This window comes from Oryx dammah, unplaced genomic scaffold (assembly GCF_014754425.2).
Source record: "Oryx dammah isolate SB20612 unplaced genomic scaffold, SCBI_Odam_1.1 HiC_scaffold_11, whole genome shotgun sequence".
Lineage (NCBI taxonomy): Eukaryota > Metazoa > Chordata > Mammalia > Artiodactyla > Bovidae > Oryx > Oryx dammah.
In genome coordinates this window covers 21542805-21558985 of record NW_024070195.1, presented here as the reverse complement: position 1 = coordinate 21558985, position 16181 = coordinate 21542805, and the positions used below count along the sequence as shown (strand labels likewise).

Genomic DNA, 16181 nt, shown 5'->3' with positions numbered 1-16181 from the left:
TTTACTAATAAAAAGATATTTTTAAAAAGTAAATAAAGTTAATAGTACTCTGAGGCTTATGGTGTGATAAACACCAGGCCTCACTCTTCCCTTTTGTTATCAATATCTATTCCCCAGAGGCAACCACTTTAACTCTGTTTACTTTTTTATTAACCTCCACATTTAAAAATAACATGTTAACACTACCATTTCTTGAATTATTAAAGTACAGATATATTACCGATTTGTCAGGAAGCATTTAACAGGAGGGTTCCTGTGTGCTGTTTTGTATCTGTCAGGAATTCTCTGTTCCTTACTCAGGAATTAAGAGGAGAGGCAAGCCTCTCCCAGGGGCTGAGGGATCCAGGCATTTCCTTCGTTAGTTTTTCTATATGGTGATAAGCACCCTCTTCCTTCTTGTGAACCGTACGGTAAAAGTGATTGTTTACAACTCTCTCTCTTTAATATGGATCACCTGTGTTTTGTAAGTCTGGAATTTTAACCTTTATCTTTGCTGAGAGTAAAGACCTTGTAAGACAGTATATATGCCCACACTATGTTGATTAAAACACCTTTGCTCCATCAGAGCTCTGGTCCCTGTGTCTTTCTTTCTCTCCCTCTCTTTCCCTCTCTCTCTTTTTCAGGCTGATCCCCTGGAGCGCAGAGGCTCTCTGAGTTCACTTTCCTGCCCGGGGTTCTAAGACCCTCTCGAGAAGGCACTCTGCACCTTCACCCCATCCAGACGGTTCCTGAGGCCTTCATGAACAGAGCAAGCCCCGTGTGGGGGCTTTATTGGCTTTCTGTGTAAATCAAGGAATATCAGCCTCTTTCTCTCTCCTTTACTTTCTTATCAGTCGACTCCTGACCACCAGGTTCCAGTCCATTAAAGGAAGCAACACCTATTGACTTCTTACTATGAAAAATAAACTTTTTGAACACAGTTCAAAATATGCAACACCTATTGACTTCTTACTATGAAAAATAAACTTTTAACCCTTTAAAATCACTACTAGAATTAGCCACACCAGGGTTTAGAACATATTTTTAACTTCCTGAGTCACTAGGTCCAACAGCAATGAAAGACCCACCAGAATACAAAAAAATGTTAAGACTCTGGTCACTCATACTTTCCCTGTTTGTATAAGCAGATGACATGTTTCTAGTAAGACTCCAAACATTTTCCACACCTAGGGTGTCAAGGTGTTCCTGCATTTTCCATAGTTGCTCTACATTTTAGTTTCAGAAGCATCACTTCATATAGCGAATGGAATAGCATATTCTCAAATATTTTGGTCTCATGACTCCTTTTATATTCTTAAAAACTAGTGAGGACTCCAAAGAGTTTGTTTACATGGGTCACATAAAACAAGATTTGCTGTGTTGGAAATTAAAGCTGAGGAATTAAAGTTTTTCTTTAAAATAACAGTAAGGTACCCATTACATGTTAGGTAACATATTTTATGTTACTTTAATATTTTATGAAGTTTATCTGTGTTTACAAAAAAAGTAAAAGGGGTGGAATCATTTCACATTTCTGCAAATCTCTTTAATGTTTGACTTAATAGAGGGTGGCTTGATTCTCCTATCTGCTATTTCACTCAGTATCACACTTTTGCTCATACTGACTCTTCTGTTAGAAGTACACTTCCTACTACTCTGCACTTATCTAAACTCTGTCCATCCTTCAAGGTCTGGTTCAGATTTCACTTTAATCAGAAAGCCTTCTCTAGGAATCCAAAAATGAGGTGTGTAAAACAGCGAAAATGAGAAAGAGGACGGTATAGAAGAACATGACTTATTTCAAGTTCATGTTGGAAAGATGACCTACTTCCTTTCGCTCCCAAGAACCCACTTAAATGACGGAGTTCTCGGATCCCTCAAGCGGTTCTCTGCTTCCCCAACCGGGGGTCCTGAGCCCCTTCCCAGGCGCCAACCTCAGTGCTTCTGGATCCGCAAAAGACCAGCCTCTTTCCTCGCGCTCTCGCGCGTCCCGGCCACTTCCGGTAGCTAACGGTTCCAGAGCTCCCGGGGTCGGCCTCTGCGAGCTGGGCCCGGCGCCAGGGGCTGGAAACCGCCGGGAGTCGAGGGCTGGTGGGTGAGTGCCCAAGTGAGGGCGACGCGGATGGTGTTCTCCGTCGGGTGGGACCCTCCGGGCTGGGATTGGGTTAGGTATTTAAGGAGCAGTTCAGAATTAGGCTAATGGTTAGCATTACGGGAAAACACATACACAACAGTAACAGTTGCTGCAGTGAATTCATGAAGATAAAATAACCACTCAACTAATTTAAGCAGCTTTGAGGGGAAGAAATGCTGAACATGATGCATTTTGATGAACAAAAAGACTTAACAGCACTATTGGTCTAGCCTAATACTAACAGTATTTACTATGTGCAGGCACTATTCTAAACACAAGACATTTGGTCCCTTGTGTAATTCCTACTTTTTGAGGTAGACACCATGTTACCACTGTTTTACAGATGGGGGATATGAGGCACAGAAAATGGATATGCCAAGGTCATATAATTAGAAACAGGAAAAGCAAGGATTCATAGCCAGGCAGTCTTCTCTCAACCTCTGCTCTACTGCCTTTCATTGATAACCTGATTTTATCAGTTTAGGAAATGTGCAATTCAGAAGAAAGTTTGTACTGAGACATGTTATTATAGCAGTGTTCTGAATCAGGTTTGTTGGCAATTTCTGTCTAGACAAAGAGCTTAACAAAGGGTGCCTTCCACAGAGAGTTTTACGGAGAAAAGTATACAGATTTTCATTTCACAAATTGATTAGGCCTCCACACAATTTCAGAGTCCTTTTTCCTGTTCCATTTCTCTCTAGATTCTTCTCTGTTCTTATTTTGTTTCTACTAAGTTAAATCATTTGAAATTGCTGATATTTGACTGTACAAAAATGGAATTTCAAATGTTTAACCCAGTATTTAAACATCTTTTTGTGTGAGAATTTAGGGGGTCTATACCATTCTTTTCTTTTAGCAAATTGTTCTGGCTTTATCTCCAAAATATACCTTCTGTTTATTTCTCTTCATGTCCACTTTGGTCGGTGCCACCGCCTTCTCTCGTCTGGGTTACCGCAGTAGGCTCTTGACTGGTTTTCTTACTTCTGCTCTTTTCTCACTCTTGATTCCCTAAGGGGCCAGAAGGGTTTTTTAAAAAGATAAATCAGATCATGTCCCTTCCAGTGGTGCCCCATGCTTAGAATACATATCCCCTGCTCACCTCTTTAGCCTAACTTTATACCACATTTCTTTTAAGCCAGTGCTTTAGACCCAATGACTTTCTTTCATTTCCTGTAAACACATCAGATTCATTCTGACCATACAGGCTGTATTAGTTATTCCCTTTGCCTGGCATGGTCTTCTGCAGAACTTCCCAAGGCTGGACATTTATATTTCAGTTAAAATGTCAGCTCTCCAGAAAAGCCTTTTCTGATTACTTGTAGTAGTCAGTCACTCTGTTTCAATTCATTGTTTATATTCCACATACCGTTAATCCTCTTTGATATGTCTTGTCTCCTTTTACTGTAATGTAGGCTTATATAAGTAGGGATCTTATCTTGCTATAGCCCCAATACCTAGAAGAGAGGGTTGGAGCACAGCATGCACTAAGCAAATACTTATTGGATTAATGAATAAAAAGAAATAGGTATAAAGTCTTTGGCACAGCAGAACTTAGCTGTACAGAATTGAGGTGGTTTGGAACAAAGTGAATGGGACCTGCCCTGAGAATGAGATCTTGATCAGTGTTGTCCAATAAATAGGAATGTAATGTGATCCACCTATGTAATTTTAAGTTTTCTAGTAGCCACATTAAAAATGTTAAAAGACAGATGAAATTAATTTTAATATATTTTATTTAAACCAGTATATCCAAAATATTTTAAAATCTAAACTTATAAATGAAAGTTAATACCTTTTTTCATACTAAGTCTTTGAAAGTCAGTGTTTACACTTATTACACATCTCAATTGTTATGAAATTTTCATTGGAAGTACTTGATCTAGATTGAGATTGCATAAAATTCAGTGGAAAAAATAGATTCCTATACACAAATTACTCTAAACATACTTAAAGGTTTTCCAATAACTGAATTGAGTATCAGTTTTTAAGTTTAAATTAAAGTGAAAAAAATTTAGTTCCTCAGTTGCATAGCCATCTTTCAAGTGCTAAATAGTCACATGTACCTAGTGGCTAATGTACTGGACAGCACAGATAGTTAAAGGATAAAATGTCTGTTCATCGTTGGGTCAAAAGGGGCAAAGGAGAGGGTACTATCAGAAGTATGGTAGAGGGAAGAAGGTCTAGAAAAATGCAATTGTAAGCTCTTTATACAGGTCATATTTGAGGACAGATTCCTCTGGTGCTCAAAACTAAGTGAGGTATGGCTTCCTAAAGTAGACTACTTTAGCATGTGTGCTGCATAGATTTTAGGTATTTTGGGATCATTTTGTGGGGCAGTAAAATGGTCTAGCAGTGCTGGTCACATATATTTCTAAGTTGAATCTTATATGATGTGGAACAGTCATGGAAATCAGATTATTTTCCTACACAGCAGTGATTCTTCACTAGGCTGGTGGTGTAGGGGAAAGATTTTGCCTTTCAGGGAATATTTGCATCTCTTAAGAAATTTTTGCTTGTCACAAGTTGGGGCTGCTGGTGGCCAGGGAAACTGCTAAACATCCTACAGTGCAGAGACAAATTCACAAGGAATTGTCTGGGTGAAAAACCAGTAAAACCAAGGTTGAGAAACTGTGCTCTAGAGGATTTGAGTAAGAAAGACTGAGAGATCTATTCTTTTAGAACCTTAATCTCTCATGATATTACTAAGGGGAGAACAGGTTGTTTTGAAGCATTTCAAAGTTTCTAGTAGGTTTTCACTGTTGATGGACTTTTTGGTTAGACTATAAATAAATAGTTTTATGCTCAGGATGAGACTGCAGACTCAATAAAGATAACATAAATAACATGTGCATGTATGACTCAATGACTTTGGGATAAGCTGATCTGTTCACCTTTGCATGGCTTGTGACATGTACCCCACTGTTTCAAATATAATTGATGTCAATATTAGAATTGTCACCCTTTTCTCTTCCCCATCACTATCTTTTATCTTTGTTCCTTTCCCTATACCCTTATTCCTTTTTTATCATTCTCTTGTCATCCCATCCCTTTCTGTTCTGTCTTGTTTCCTCTCTTCACCAATGCCTGTGCATACCTCTGACACGCCCTCCTCCCCAACTGTCAGCCATTTCTTCTCTTCATAGCTATTGGTTCCCCATTCAGAATTGCCAGTTTAACCACCCCCCCCCCCCAACCTGTGTCTGAAAGAACTGTCCCCATACTTCCTTTAGGTGCCTCTTAACTGTCACTGTCTGTTCTACTAGTTCATGAAAACTACAAGTTCTTGCCTCCCTCCAAAAATGATGGGAGAAGTGATACATGTTTCATAACAATTTGAGAAACTGCCTTCCATGTTTAGGGTTCTTTTAGAACAGGTGCCATCATTCCAGGATGGCTCTCTGCTAGAACCCAGTGATTCTGGATTACAGTGTCTAACATATAACATCTTCATTTCCAGAAACTGTGGCTGTCATTGGACTCAGAGCTCTTCTTTTTGACTGGTTGCCTCCTCATCAATTTTTTGTGGGTTTCTACAGACTTACTAGGGCACTGACTAATCCTTCATGGTACTAACAACATTGGATCTCCTTTAATATCATGCCTCCTTTGCCTTATGGCAACAGTTATCCCAGGTCCCATTGGACTTCTTTTATTGTCACTATCACTCCAGGCTGTCTCTGCCCTCAAATCTTTCTGTACCTCCCTGACTCTTATCCTTGCCCTCTGGTCAAGATCAGATGGTAGACACTGTAGTAACAATCTGGAATCAGCATCAGACTAAAAAAGGGTAGCATGGTCTCAATGCTCCAAACTACTTTTCATGTTAAGACTTCGAGGATGTACAACTCTAAGACTAATTTAGAAATAAAAGGAAATTTTACTCAGGTAGATTCTTTGGTGCCAGAGAAATTTTTAATGATGATTGAAGCTTTGCCTACATTTAGGATACTCAAGGTCTCCAAGGTAGATTTCTCTGATAACTAATTTGGCCTGAGTGACTAAAGAACTTTTGTTACTTACACCATATTAATAGAGCTTATTTACTGTATGAATTCTTTGATGTCTAATAAGGGCTGAACTTACACGGAAGGGCCTCCCACACTCATCACATTCATAGGGTTTTTCACCTGTGTGGATTCTCTGATGCTGAATGAGACCTGTGTGCCCACTGAAATCTTTCCCACGTTCTTTACATTTATAGGGTTTCACCCCATTGTGTACTCTATGATGTCCAATGAGATGTGAGCGTTGAATGAAAGATTTTCCACATTCATCACATTTATAGCATCTTCTTTTCCTCTGTTGCCACTCGAAAATGCCCTCACTTTCAAAAGCATCTTTGGATTCAGGATACTGAAGAATATCTTTGTTAAGTCTGTCATTTATCTTCCCAAAGAATTCCACGTCTTTGGATTTATCTTCCTTCTGGGACAACTCTTTAGTTTTAGTCTTGGTTTCATCACCTGTAACAAATGTACAGTATACAAACAGGTCCTATTCTAGGTTTGAGAAGCAAGAAATCCATGGAATAAAGAACATGCAAATGTTAAAAATATGTTATAAAAATGAAAAATCACATACAATGCACAAATTAGATAACTGGCACCATCAGAACATATATTGGCAACATAGGGAAGAAATTTACAAAAAGACCACTAAGAATGACATCAGAATTATTATTTGGGAATAAACTAGGAGGAGAATAAAAAGCAAAAATGTGGACAAGGCAATCATGTACAAATCCAGAGTGGTAAATGGGAACTCCAGATATACCAAAGATAATTAAGAAGGATAAACAGAAATTAGAAAACGAAGGCAAGGGAGGTATTTTGAGAGAAATTTAAGGGGTCTGAAACATAGGTAGTAAGTGGGAGTAAAACCAAGTAAAAGTGATTGGAGAAGGTAATGGGATGAGGGATTTGAGAGGAATGTACTGAGTAGGAGGGATAGAAGTGTGTATAAATAATAGCTAAAAGTGGAGAAAAAACATGCAGGTCAGGATAAACAGAGGGAGGAAGATAAGCAGAAAGTGACAGTAGATGGTCCGGCATATGTTCTGGGTTGAATCCTTTCTTCTGAAACTGATGTCCTTGCTATCATCTCCTCTTGTCTAAATCCTAGCTTGGTGGTTCTCAAACTTTATTGTGCATCAGAATCATCTGGATGGCTTAACAAAACAGATCGCTGGACTCCCTACCACCAGGGCTTCTGATCTGATAAGGCTGGAGTGCAGCCCAGGAATTTGCAGTTCTTGGTACGATAGATACTGCTGGTCTAGAGACCACACTTTGAGAGCCACTGACCTACCTATTATTCAAGGTCCATCTCAAATGCTGTCTCCTCCAGGAAGTCTTCCCTGACCTCCTAAATTGGATGTGCTCTTTTCCCTCTTCCTGATTCCATATCCTCAACCTCAAGCTTAGCATGGAACTTGACACACAGCAAGTATTCAATAAATTTTATAAGGAAGTAGGTGATTTAATGATTTGGAGGGGGTAATCCTATGTGGTCTAATGTTGGATGTCACCTGTTTGGTTATGCTGAAACCTCCATCTCAACAGGTCTAGGAATCCCAACTGTGCAACAATCATTTAATCACATGGTTTTCAGTGGTCCACTCAGCATAACGGGAGAAACAGCAAGAGCTACCAGAACATTTCAGTGCCTGGGCTGGGTATGGAAAACACTGGCTCTGGACTCAGTGAACGTCACTTTTCACTGTCATCACAATGTCCTCTTGCTACCAAATCTTCCTCAAATTTTACCTTCCTCTTTACAATACATATTTTTAATCAGGCAATAGTTTTTTTTAAAAAAAGTTTGGTTATTTGCCCTAAAATTATATTGTTTAGGAATCTAAATACCATTTTATCTCTGGCTAGAATAAAAGGACTGGATTAGAGCCAGAAGGTCAAGATTTCAGTCCTGGCTCTACTGATAACTGTTTAAATGTTGGCAGATCATAACCATTTGGTTCCATATCACCTCTGTACCCTCCTCCTTACCTATTGTTTGATCAGATGAGGAAATGTATGATAAAGCATGTGGAAAATTATAATGTGTGGCAGAAGTATTGCTAAATTAGTATTAATAGGTTAATGATCATTAAGCAAATCATGGAAGTTAGAAATACCACCATTCCATTAAGAAAGTGTTTTCAAACATCAACACCTTGGCTCAGCTGCTTCTTTGACATACTGGAGGCACCGACAGTTGGTTTTTGGTGGCTTACTGATGATTTTTTTTTTTTTAAAGAGCAAAAAAAGTTGGCACTTGTGGTCAATTACTACCTTCAGAGGAATCTACCTGTCTTTAGGATGAATCTTTCTCCCATGACTTCAAGAAAAGTCTGAAGAAAATCCCTCACCAGGACTTCAAAAGAATTACAAAAAAATATATAGGGTTAGCAATTCAAATTATAACCCTCTCCATTATATCTGCAATTGAACAATGTAAAGAAAATTGTATGGAAACTGTCAAATGTGAACTTTTCTCATCTTAGAGACCTGCAGTTTACTTGGCCAACTGGAGTTTCAGGGCTCTGTTGATGTATCTTTTTCAATTGCCAGCTAATCCCAGGCTAATATGATATTAGGAGATCCTGTTTCAGAGACAAGATTAGGATTATTTTGTTTTTGCATCTTCTTCCAGGGCTACTCTTCCAATTTTATTTTGGCACATCCATGATTTGCCTTATCATTCCAGATAAGCCCAGTCCTGCTGGTCACTGGGATGAGGATATGACCATAAAAACCATCTGATTACCATATGTACAACTTGCTTGACAGTCTAGAGGGAAAGGACAAGGTTAAATGCTGAGTGAAGTGAAATAGGAACAAAGATAGGGAGACTATCACTTACTGCTACCAGAGAGTCAGTGTTGTGGGTTAATACCATATTCAAAAAGTTTCCTTTGAAATACCTGACAATGTGTTAGAAAGAACTGCAAGACACTCAGTTCTCCAAGTTCTCTCATATATGAAGATAATTCTGTATTAAATGACCTCAATTATAATTCCAAATTATGTTTACAGAGATGAGTTTCATTACCCTAGCCAACAGATAATATTCATAATCTTGCTGATATGGATAGAATGAAATTTTAAAAACAAGATCCTTTATAAAAAAGTCTATTTAATAATAAATTTATTTTAAAAGACACTGGCTATATTGGGTTATTACCATGATGGTTTTAAAATATTGTTCTGGACCAGTAGGCAGGAGCCCCAGCTCTCCCTCTAACTCTTACGGAAACTTGGAAAGTCACAGCCACTATGGGTATATCTGTTCAACTGTAAAATGAGGATTCGGACCAGATATTATATTATTTTAATAAAGTTGAGAGGCATTTCTTCAAATGTATTTCTTGTGATTTCTACAGGGTTGTGTGTGTGTCTTGCGGGGGTGGGGGGTAGTTGTTCTGTTTTTTCCTTGTCTGTTTTTTGGTAGAGAGCCTGATTGGGGGGTATATAGATTAAAAAAGTTGCCAGGGTGGCACTTTAGAAAAAAGTCATATTCACACTGTTCAATGCAGACAAAATGGACTTCCGTAAGAATCCACAGGCCTCACAGGATAGCTAGATTTCATGAGGCATCTTTCAGTAGATTAGAATTAGAAAATACAATTCATATTTTACCTGCATAATATTCCCTTGAAATGTTATTTTGGTAGCAGCACATATGTAAACCTTTACAATTTTAGGTATAGGAAGTGTATATTTTTCTGGACTTACACTAATGAGAAGCAGAGTGAAACTGTCCAGAAGTATCTGTATAAAAACATAAGGAAAGACCATCTAGAATTTAAAGTTTTGTACAGACAAACCATTAATCATCATAATAATAACCTCTGTGTTATACACAATAGAATTTAGCATGTTGACATGTTATTATTGTGCACTATTTTATAAGTGCATGTCCTGTCGTCTCCCAAAGGTGAGGAGAGAAACTTATTATATGGCTTCTTACAGAACATAAGTGAAGATTCCACACAGTTAAGCTTACTAAAGCTTATTAAAATGGTCTGTATCTTTCAGCTTCTACCTCCTGAAACTCCTGCCCATAAGACTCATTAAAAAATAGCACCTAAGTCTAATGATAAGGTCAAGGGAGGAAGGGAGATAAAATCTTCCACAATGAAGTGAAGGACAAGCAGAAAAACTTAAAAAGGAGAAGAAAGTGAGGAAGCTCATCTAAGGAACCAGCTAGCTCTTCCTTCATATACACAAACGCCTACAACTTACCATTCCTTTGGGCCTCCCCAGATTTCTGCTCCTGCCAGGTCTTCTTGAGATGAAGCTGGATAGTCAATGACTCATGTAGCCTTCTCAAGGGGGCCAACTTGTCCAAAAGTGCATCCTGTCTTTCTGAATTGCCTGGAACCTGGGAAAAATGAAGTATGTTTGGTGTGTAAGGTAGATTTTGTGAAAGAACAGAAACAACTTCGGAGCAAGATCAGAAGAAGCATGTGCCAGGAACCAGGGCCACAGAAAAGAGGACAAATTATCATTTAACTGCAAATGGCAATAAAGACTAAAAACGAAGAGACAGAGGGTAATCTACACTTCAGGACACTGAAGAGTAAAACTCAGTGTCTCTAAGAGTGATCTGCAGAGGCCCAGAATCATATTCTTGAGACTTGAGACACCTTAAATATCATTGAACTCAACTTCCACCAAATGGGGGCATTTCTTCTATAACTAGGAGAAGGAAATGGCAACCCACTCCAGTACTCTTGCCTGGAAAATCCTATGGATGGAGGAGCCTGGTAGGCTACAGTCCATGGGGTTGAGAAGAGTCAGACATGACTTCACTTTCACTTTTCACTCTCATGCATTGGAGAAGGAAATGGCAACCTACTCCAGTGTTCTTGCCTGAAGAATCCCAGGGAGAGAGGAGCCTGGTGGGCTGCTGTCTATGGGGTCGCACAGGATCGGACACGACTGAAGCAACTTAGAAGCAGCAGCAGCTTCTGTAACTGTGTGGTCCAATATGATAGCCACTAGTCACATGTGGTTACTGAGCACCTGAAATATAGCTAATACAAATTGAGATATGTAAAATACATACCAAAATTTGAAAACTGAAAAAAAAAGAATTAAAATACCTCATGTTTAATATTGATTGCATGATTACATATTTTGGGTAAATATACTACTAAAAATTTAAATTACATATATGGCTCACATTATATTTAATTACCATATATTAAATGTATATTTAATTATAGGTATTAAATGTGAATGGGTCACAATTAGACAGTGCTATTCTGCAATATCCTTGTTATCTACTTGAACCCCTCCTTGAAGGGGAGTTTTTTATTACAAGGTAGCCTATTTTATGTATGTGCTGTGCTTAGTCACTCAGTCGTGTCCCACTCTGCTACCCCGTGGACTGTAGCCCACCAGGCATCTTTGTCCATGGGGATTCTCCAGGCAAGAATACTGGAGTGGGTTGCCATGCCACCCTCCAGGGAATCTTCCCAACTCAGGGATTGAACCCAGGTCTCCTGCATTGCAGGCGGATTCTTTACCATCTGAGCCACCAGGGAAGCATTTTGTGTATAGGTAACCATGAATGTTAGAAAATTCTTTGTTTTCCTCTGACACCTATTTGCCTTCCTATAGCTTCTCACTGATCCTAGCCTTCCAAACTGACATAGAATCGGCCTAGTGTCTCTTTTTACTCAGTCACACTTCAGTTATTTGACAAGGGCAGTGTCAGTCCCTAAGCGTTGTTCTTCTCTAGAGTAACATAGGTATTCTTGCATATACCTGTTGCTTTGGCTGGGTGCATATACCCTGAAAATTCACAGCCAAGTGATCACCGCTTTCCCACCTGCTTTCGAGCTTCATCAAGCTTTCTCTCCAGATCCTCCAGCACAGTCACCGCCTCCTCCCCAGTCTCTGGATAGTGTGCCTGCACCCAAGCTTGCAGGTCCCTGGGAAGAATGCTCAGGAATTGTTCAAGCACCAGCAGGTCTAAAATCTGCTCTTTTGTGTGGCATTCTGGCCTCAGCCACTGGCAGCAAAGGTCCCAGAGTTGGGTAAGAGCTTCACGGGGTCCAGGTGCTTCCTGATAGCAGAGCTTCCTGAAGTGCTGCCTGAAGAGTTCCCTTCTGTGAGGACTGGACTTTTGTGAGATAGAGTCCTGTCCCCTGTAACGGTCTTCTGCTTTAACTATTAGAAGTCCTTTTTGTTCTTCATGTTCCAGAAATGTGGTCATTCTGGGCTGTTTTTCAGGAGATTAATCCTCTATCTGGGACTGAATCAGGGGGAATCTCTCAGAATCTTGTCTCAGAGAAAAACCTATTGCCATAGAGAAATGACAAAAGCTGCTGTGAACACAAACAATAATAAAAGGAAGCTACCAGAACTGAGTAAACAATCTGTTGCTCAGTGATGTCGTACTCTTTTCGACCCCATGGACTGTAGCCCACCAGGCTCTTCTGTCCATGAGATTCTCCAGGCAAGAATACTGGAGTGGGTTGCCATTCCCTCCTCCAGGGGATCTTCCCGACCAAGGGATTGAACCTGGGTCTCCTGCATTGCAGGCAAATTCTTTACTGTCTGAGCCACCAGAGAAGCCCAAACAGTCTGGTATGAGGCTGTACATAAGAACACTGAAGCAGGAACATGAATTTGAATCTGGGCTGTTGTGTAATTTAAAGCAAGTTACTAGATCCTCATCTGTAAAAATTCTCAGGTTTCTCATAGGGTTGATGTGTAAATAAGTAGGCAAGCCCTTGGCCTGGCAGCAAGCATTGAGTAAACGCTGAGTATTAATAACTTTGTTAAGAGGCTTTTTCGTTCCACAACCTGAGGTGGACCAGTCCGTAGGATTCAGTGGTTGTGGGGTACATGCTCCAATTCAGGAAGAGGGTTGTAAGAGTACCCTCGCAGAGCAACTGACAATCAGTGTTCCCCTTTAGCTCCGTCCTCCGGGCATGTCGGCCCTAGTCCTCCCTCGTAGCTGTTTGGAGGGGCAGCCAGGAAGGGGGAGGTGTGGGGAGGGGGTTGCTGCTTACAACTGTGCCCTGTCCCCTCCTCCACTTAGGAGCCGGGAGAGACTCACCTCACGCCTGGAGGAACAAGTGCGACAGCTAGCGTCCTTTGGGGCGGCCCGAACAAAGACTGACTGACCAATCGACGCTCCGCTACTGTCAGCCAGGCACTTCCGGGCCGCTCTAGGAAGCCTCGCCTCGGTGGAGGAGTCAAGTTCTAGCTCGTGGAGGACCCCACTTGTGAACATTTGACTTATGGGACTTAAGCGCTCGCTGAAGTTTTCTTTGCTTTCTTTTTAAAAAAAGTTCCCTCTCAAAGTTTTTGACTCAATTATTAAACAATATGAATATTCATTCACAGGGTTCAATATTTATAAAGAATTATAACCTATAGTGGAAACGAATCTGAAAAAGAATATATATATATATACGTAACAACTAAATCACTGCTATACACTGAAAACTAATACATTGTATATTACACACGCACACACACACACACACACACACGGTAGCAGTTCTGCAACTTTTTTTTTTCTTCTACTAATTGATTCTGGAATTTGTACATAAAAGACATTTCATTTTGCACTTTTTTCTTTTAAAGAAAAATAATCACATAGGGTTCAACTATGCCATAATTTAATGAGCCTGTTGGTGGTTATGTAGGTTGTTTTCTTTTTCAATAAATTACTCTGCACGTAACTTCTTGTGTATAAGGGTATATCCATAGTATATATTTCTAGAGCTAAGGATTTACTAGAGTGCAGAGTTGGAGCATTTGTATTTTTGTTACTGCCAAATTACTAATCTTGGAACCCACTTGTGATGTTAACCTATACTTGTCAACATAATGTTACAAAATATTTTGATCTTTACCAATATGATAGGTAAGAAAGCTTAGGTGTTCTTTTTCCTCCTTCTCTTTCTTTCACAATATTGCTTATTCACCTACCATGCCAGGCAATGTTCTGTAAGCTGGAACTGTAGTTTAAAGCAGAACAATGCCTTTGCCTTCATGGAATTTATAATTCGGGGGTGGGGGTGGGTGGCAGAAAGGATGGGGAGTGAGGCAGGCAATAAACAAAAAAGAAAAATATATTGTTAGGGGGTAGATGTTAGTACTCTGGAGAAAATAAAGAAAATATGGAGTTTGGGATGAAAATGAAGTAGTAATGCAATTCTAATAGGGTGATCACCAAGGACTTCTGAGCAAAGACTCAGGAAGATGACTAAAGGAGCCATCAGGGGCAAAGGTGTTTCTGGGAGAGGGTTAGAAAATGCAAAGGCTGAGAGTGAACTGTGTTTGAAATAATCAAAGAACAGGAAGGAGATTTCTGTGTCTGGAGCTGAAGGAGCAAAAGGGTGTTGGGAGTACAGAGAGAAATGTGATTGTCAGTGAGTGTAAGGATATTACTTTGTACTCCAAAAGGAGAAGCCATTCAGAATTTCTGAGCAGAAGAGTAGCATGATCAGACTTAGGCATTAAAGATTTCTGTGCCTGCTGTGTTAAAGATGAACTTTTAAGTGTGAAACTATTGCTACCTTGGAGTGGGGAAGGCCTTTCTAAGTATGGCATAAAAACCCTAAAGATATAACTGAAAAGTCAAGAAGAGAAAGATAAATGGAATTGGTGATGTAAAAATTTAGAATTTTTGAATGGGAAAAAAAAACAAACCCTAAAATATAAGCTCAGTGTTTGTGTGCACACACATGCACACACACACACACTATATGCCACACATCTCAAAGACACAGGGCTAATTTTCCTAATAAGCAAAGATCTCTGAAAAAGAAAAGAACATGAACAAGCCAATAGAAAAATTGGCAAAGGACATGTCAGCATTTTTAGAACAGTTTTTGATAAATGACTGTTAAAACGTATTCAAAATTGATAAAGAATTTATATTAAAAGTGAGATTTCTAAAATCCTAAAGATTATGAAAGACAAAGATTGATAATATTCAATATTGAAAAGTATGTGGAAATAGAGGCACTGTTAGTTGTATATTTTTGGAAGGCAAGAGCTGTTAAAATTAGTATGTTCATACCTCTTGATCCAGCAACTTAGCTTTGAATTATCCATATAAAATAGTTTTACAAATGTTTGAACATGTACACAAACATTTTTCATATTGGAAAACCCAAACATCTAACATTTGGGAATTTAAGCTTCTACATGCCCAGTCATTTTTAAAAGTAAAAACTACAAGATGCTAAAGGCATATGAGTAAACAAACAGTATATGATATCATCATTTTTGTAAAATAATTATCTTGTGTTCTCAATGATTATCACTTGGGATAAACTTACAGAGAACCCGCACTTTTAAAAATACACTATATTTTTAATTTTTTTACAAAAGCCTAATACTGGTGTAAACAGAAAAATATAATTTTTTAAAACCTTATTTTTCACAACTTGCAAATAATTTTCCAGCTTGCAGTATCTCTTTTCTCTCTCTGAAATTCTTTGCCTGACAAGTTATCCTGTAAACTGCTTTAAGATGAAAATCAGATCCAACTTCCCTGTGCTTCTGAAGGGTAAGTATAAGTAATCAAGTAAACCTAGGTGGAACATTTAGAAAGGGTGTAGAAATGAATTATCAAGTAAGCTTTATAAAATTTAGACAAAGGATAACCCCTGCTCTACATAATACGTCTCACATAGCCAACTGAGCAAGTAGAAAACCTAAAAAATGCTTAAGTATTTTTGTTTCCCCTTCAGTACATGATGGACTATTAGCATGTCTCTCCTTCCTTATTTAATGTTTGTTCTATCAAATTCTTTTACCAGGTTTTCAAACACAAACCTCACTACAGGCCATGAACTTCCTGAGTAGCTCCGAGTATTCTTCAGAGACCCCTGGCTTCAGTCACTTGTCAGCTTCAGAGAATCAACTCACCAGTCCCTTGGAGCACTGGCTGTGGTTGAGTGGTTGACCACCAGACAAAATGAGGCTTCCAACCATTGTCACCGATATCCTGTTAAAATCCTGTCTCTGCTGTTGGCTTAGGTATGTCCTTCCTCTACTGGGATAAAGCCTCTCTGACCTCTTTACCAAGACAT

The 16181-nt window shown here is 39.2% G+C and overlaps 2 protein-coding genes across 2 annotated transcripts in view; both read right to left on the bottom strand.

The window, feature by feature from the left end:
* Window positions 1–16181, bottom strand: part of LOC120870274 — a 69031-nt gene that overhangs the window by 21622 nt on the left and 31228 nt on the right. The window contains 6 exon segments of the mRNA XM_040249894.1: window positions 1914–2133; window positions 3112–3121; window positions 6197–6576; window positions 10357–10495; window positions 11951–12133; window positions 13187–13336. Of these exon segments, the coding sequence (XP_040105828.1) occupies window positions 1914–2133; window positions 3112–3121; window positions 6197–6576; window positions 10357–10495; window positions 11951–12133; window positions 13187–13336 (1082 nt within the window).
* Window positions 6004–14162, bottom strand: ZSCAN16 (zinc finger and SCAN domain containing 16). The gene is made up of 4 exons (XM_040250008.1): window positions 13187–14162; window positions 11951–12420; window positions 10357–10495; window positions 6004–6576 (listed from the first exon to the last, which is right to left on the bottom strand). Exons 2-4 carry the CDS (start codon window positions 12335–12337, stop codon window positions 6140–6142), a joined length of 963 nt encoding a protein of 320 aa, XP_040105942.1. The 5' UTR covers window positions 12338–12420; window positions 13187–14162; the 3' UTR covers window positions 6004–6139.

Coding starts and splice junctions, on each gene's coding strand:
- ZSCAN16 (XM_040250008.1), bottom strand. CDS start 12,337: ATGACCACATTTCTGGAACATGAAGAACAAAAAGGACTTCTAATAGTT. Junction 10,496..11,950: donor TTGATGAAGCTCGAAAGCAG/GTGGGAAAGCGG, acceptor CATTTTTCCCAG/GTTCCAGGCAATTCAGAAAG. Junction 6,577..10,356: donor TGGGGAGGCCCAAAGGAATG/GTAAGTTGTAGG, acceptor CATTTGTTACAG/GTGATGAAACCAAGACTAAA.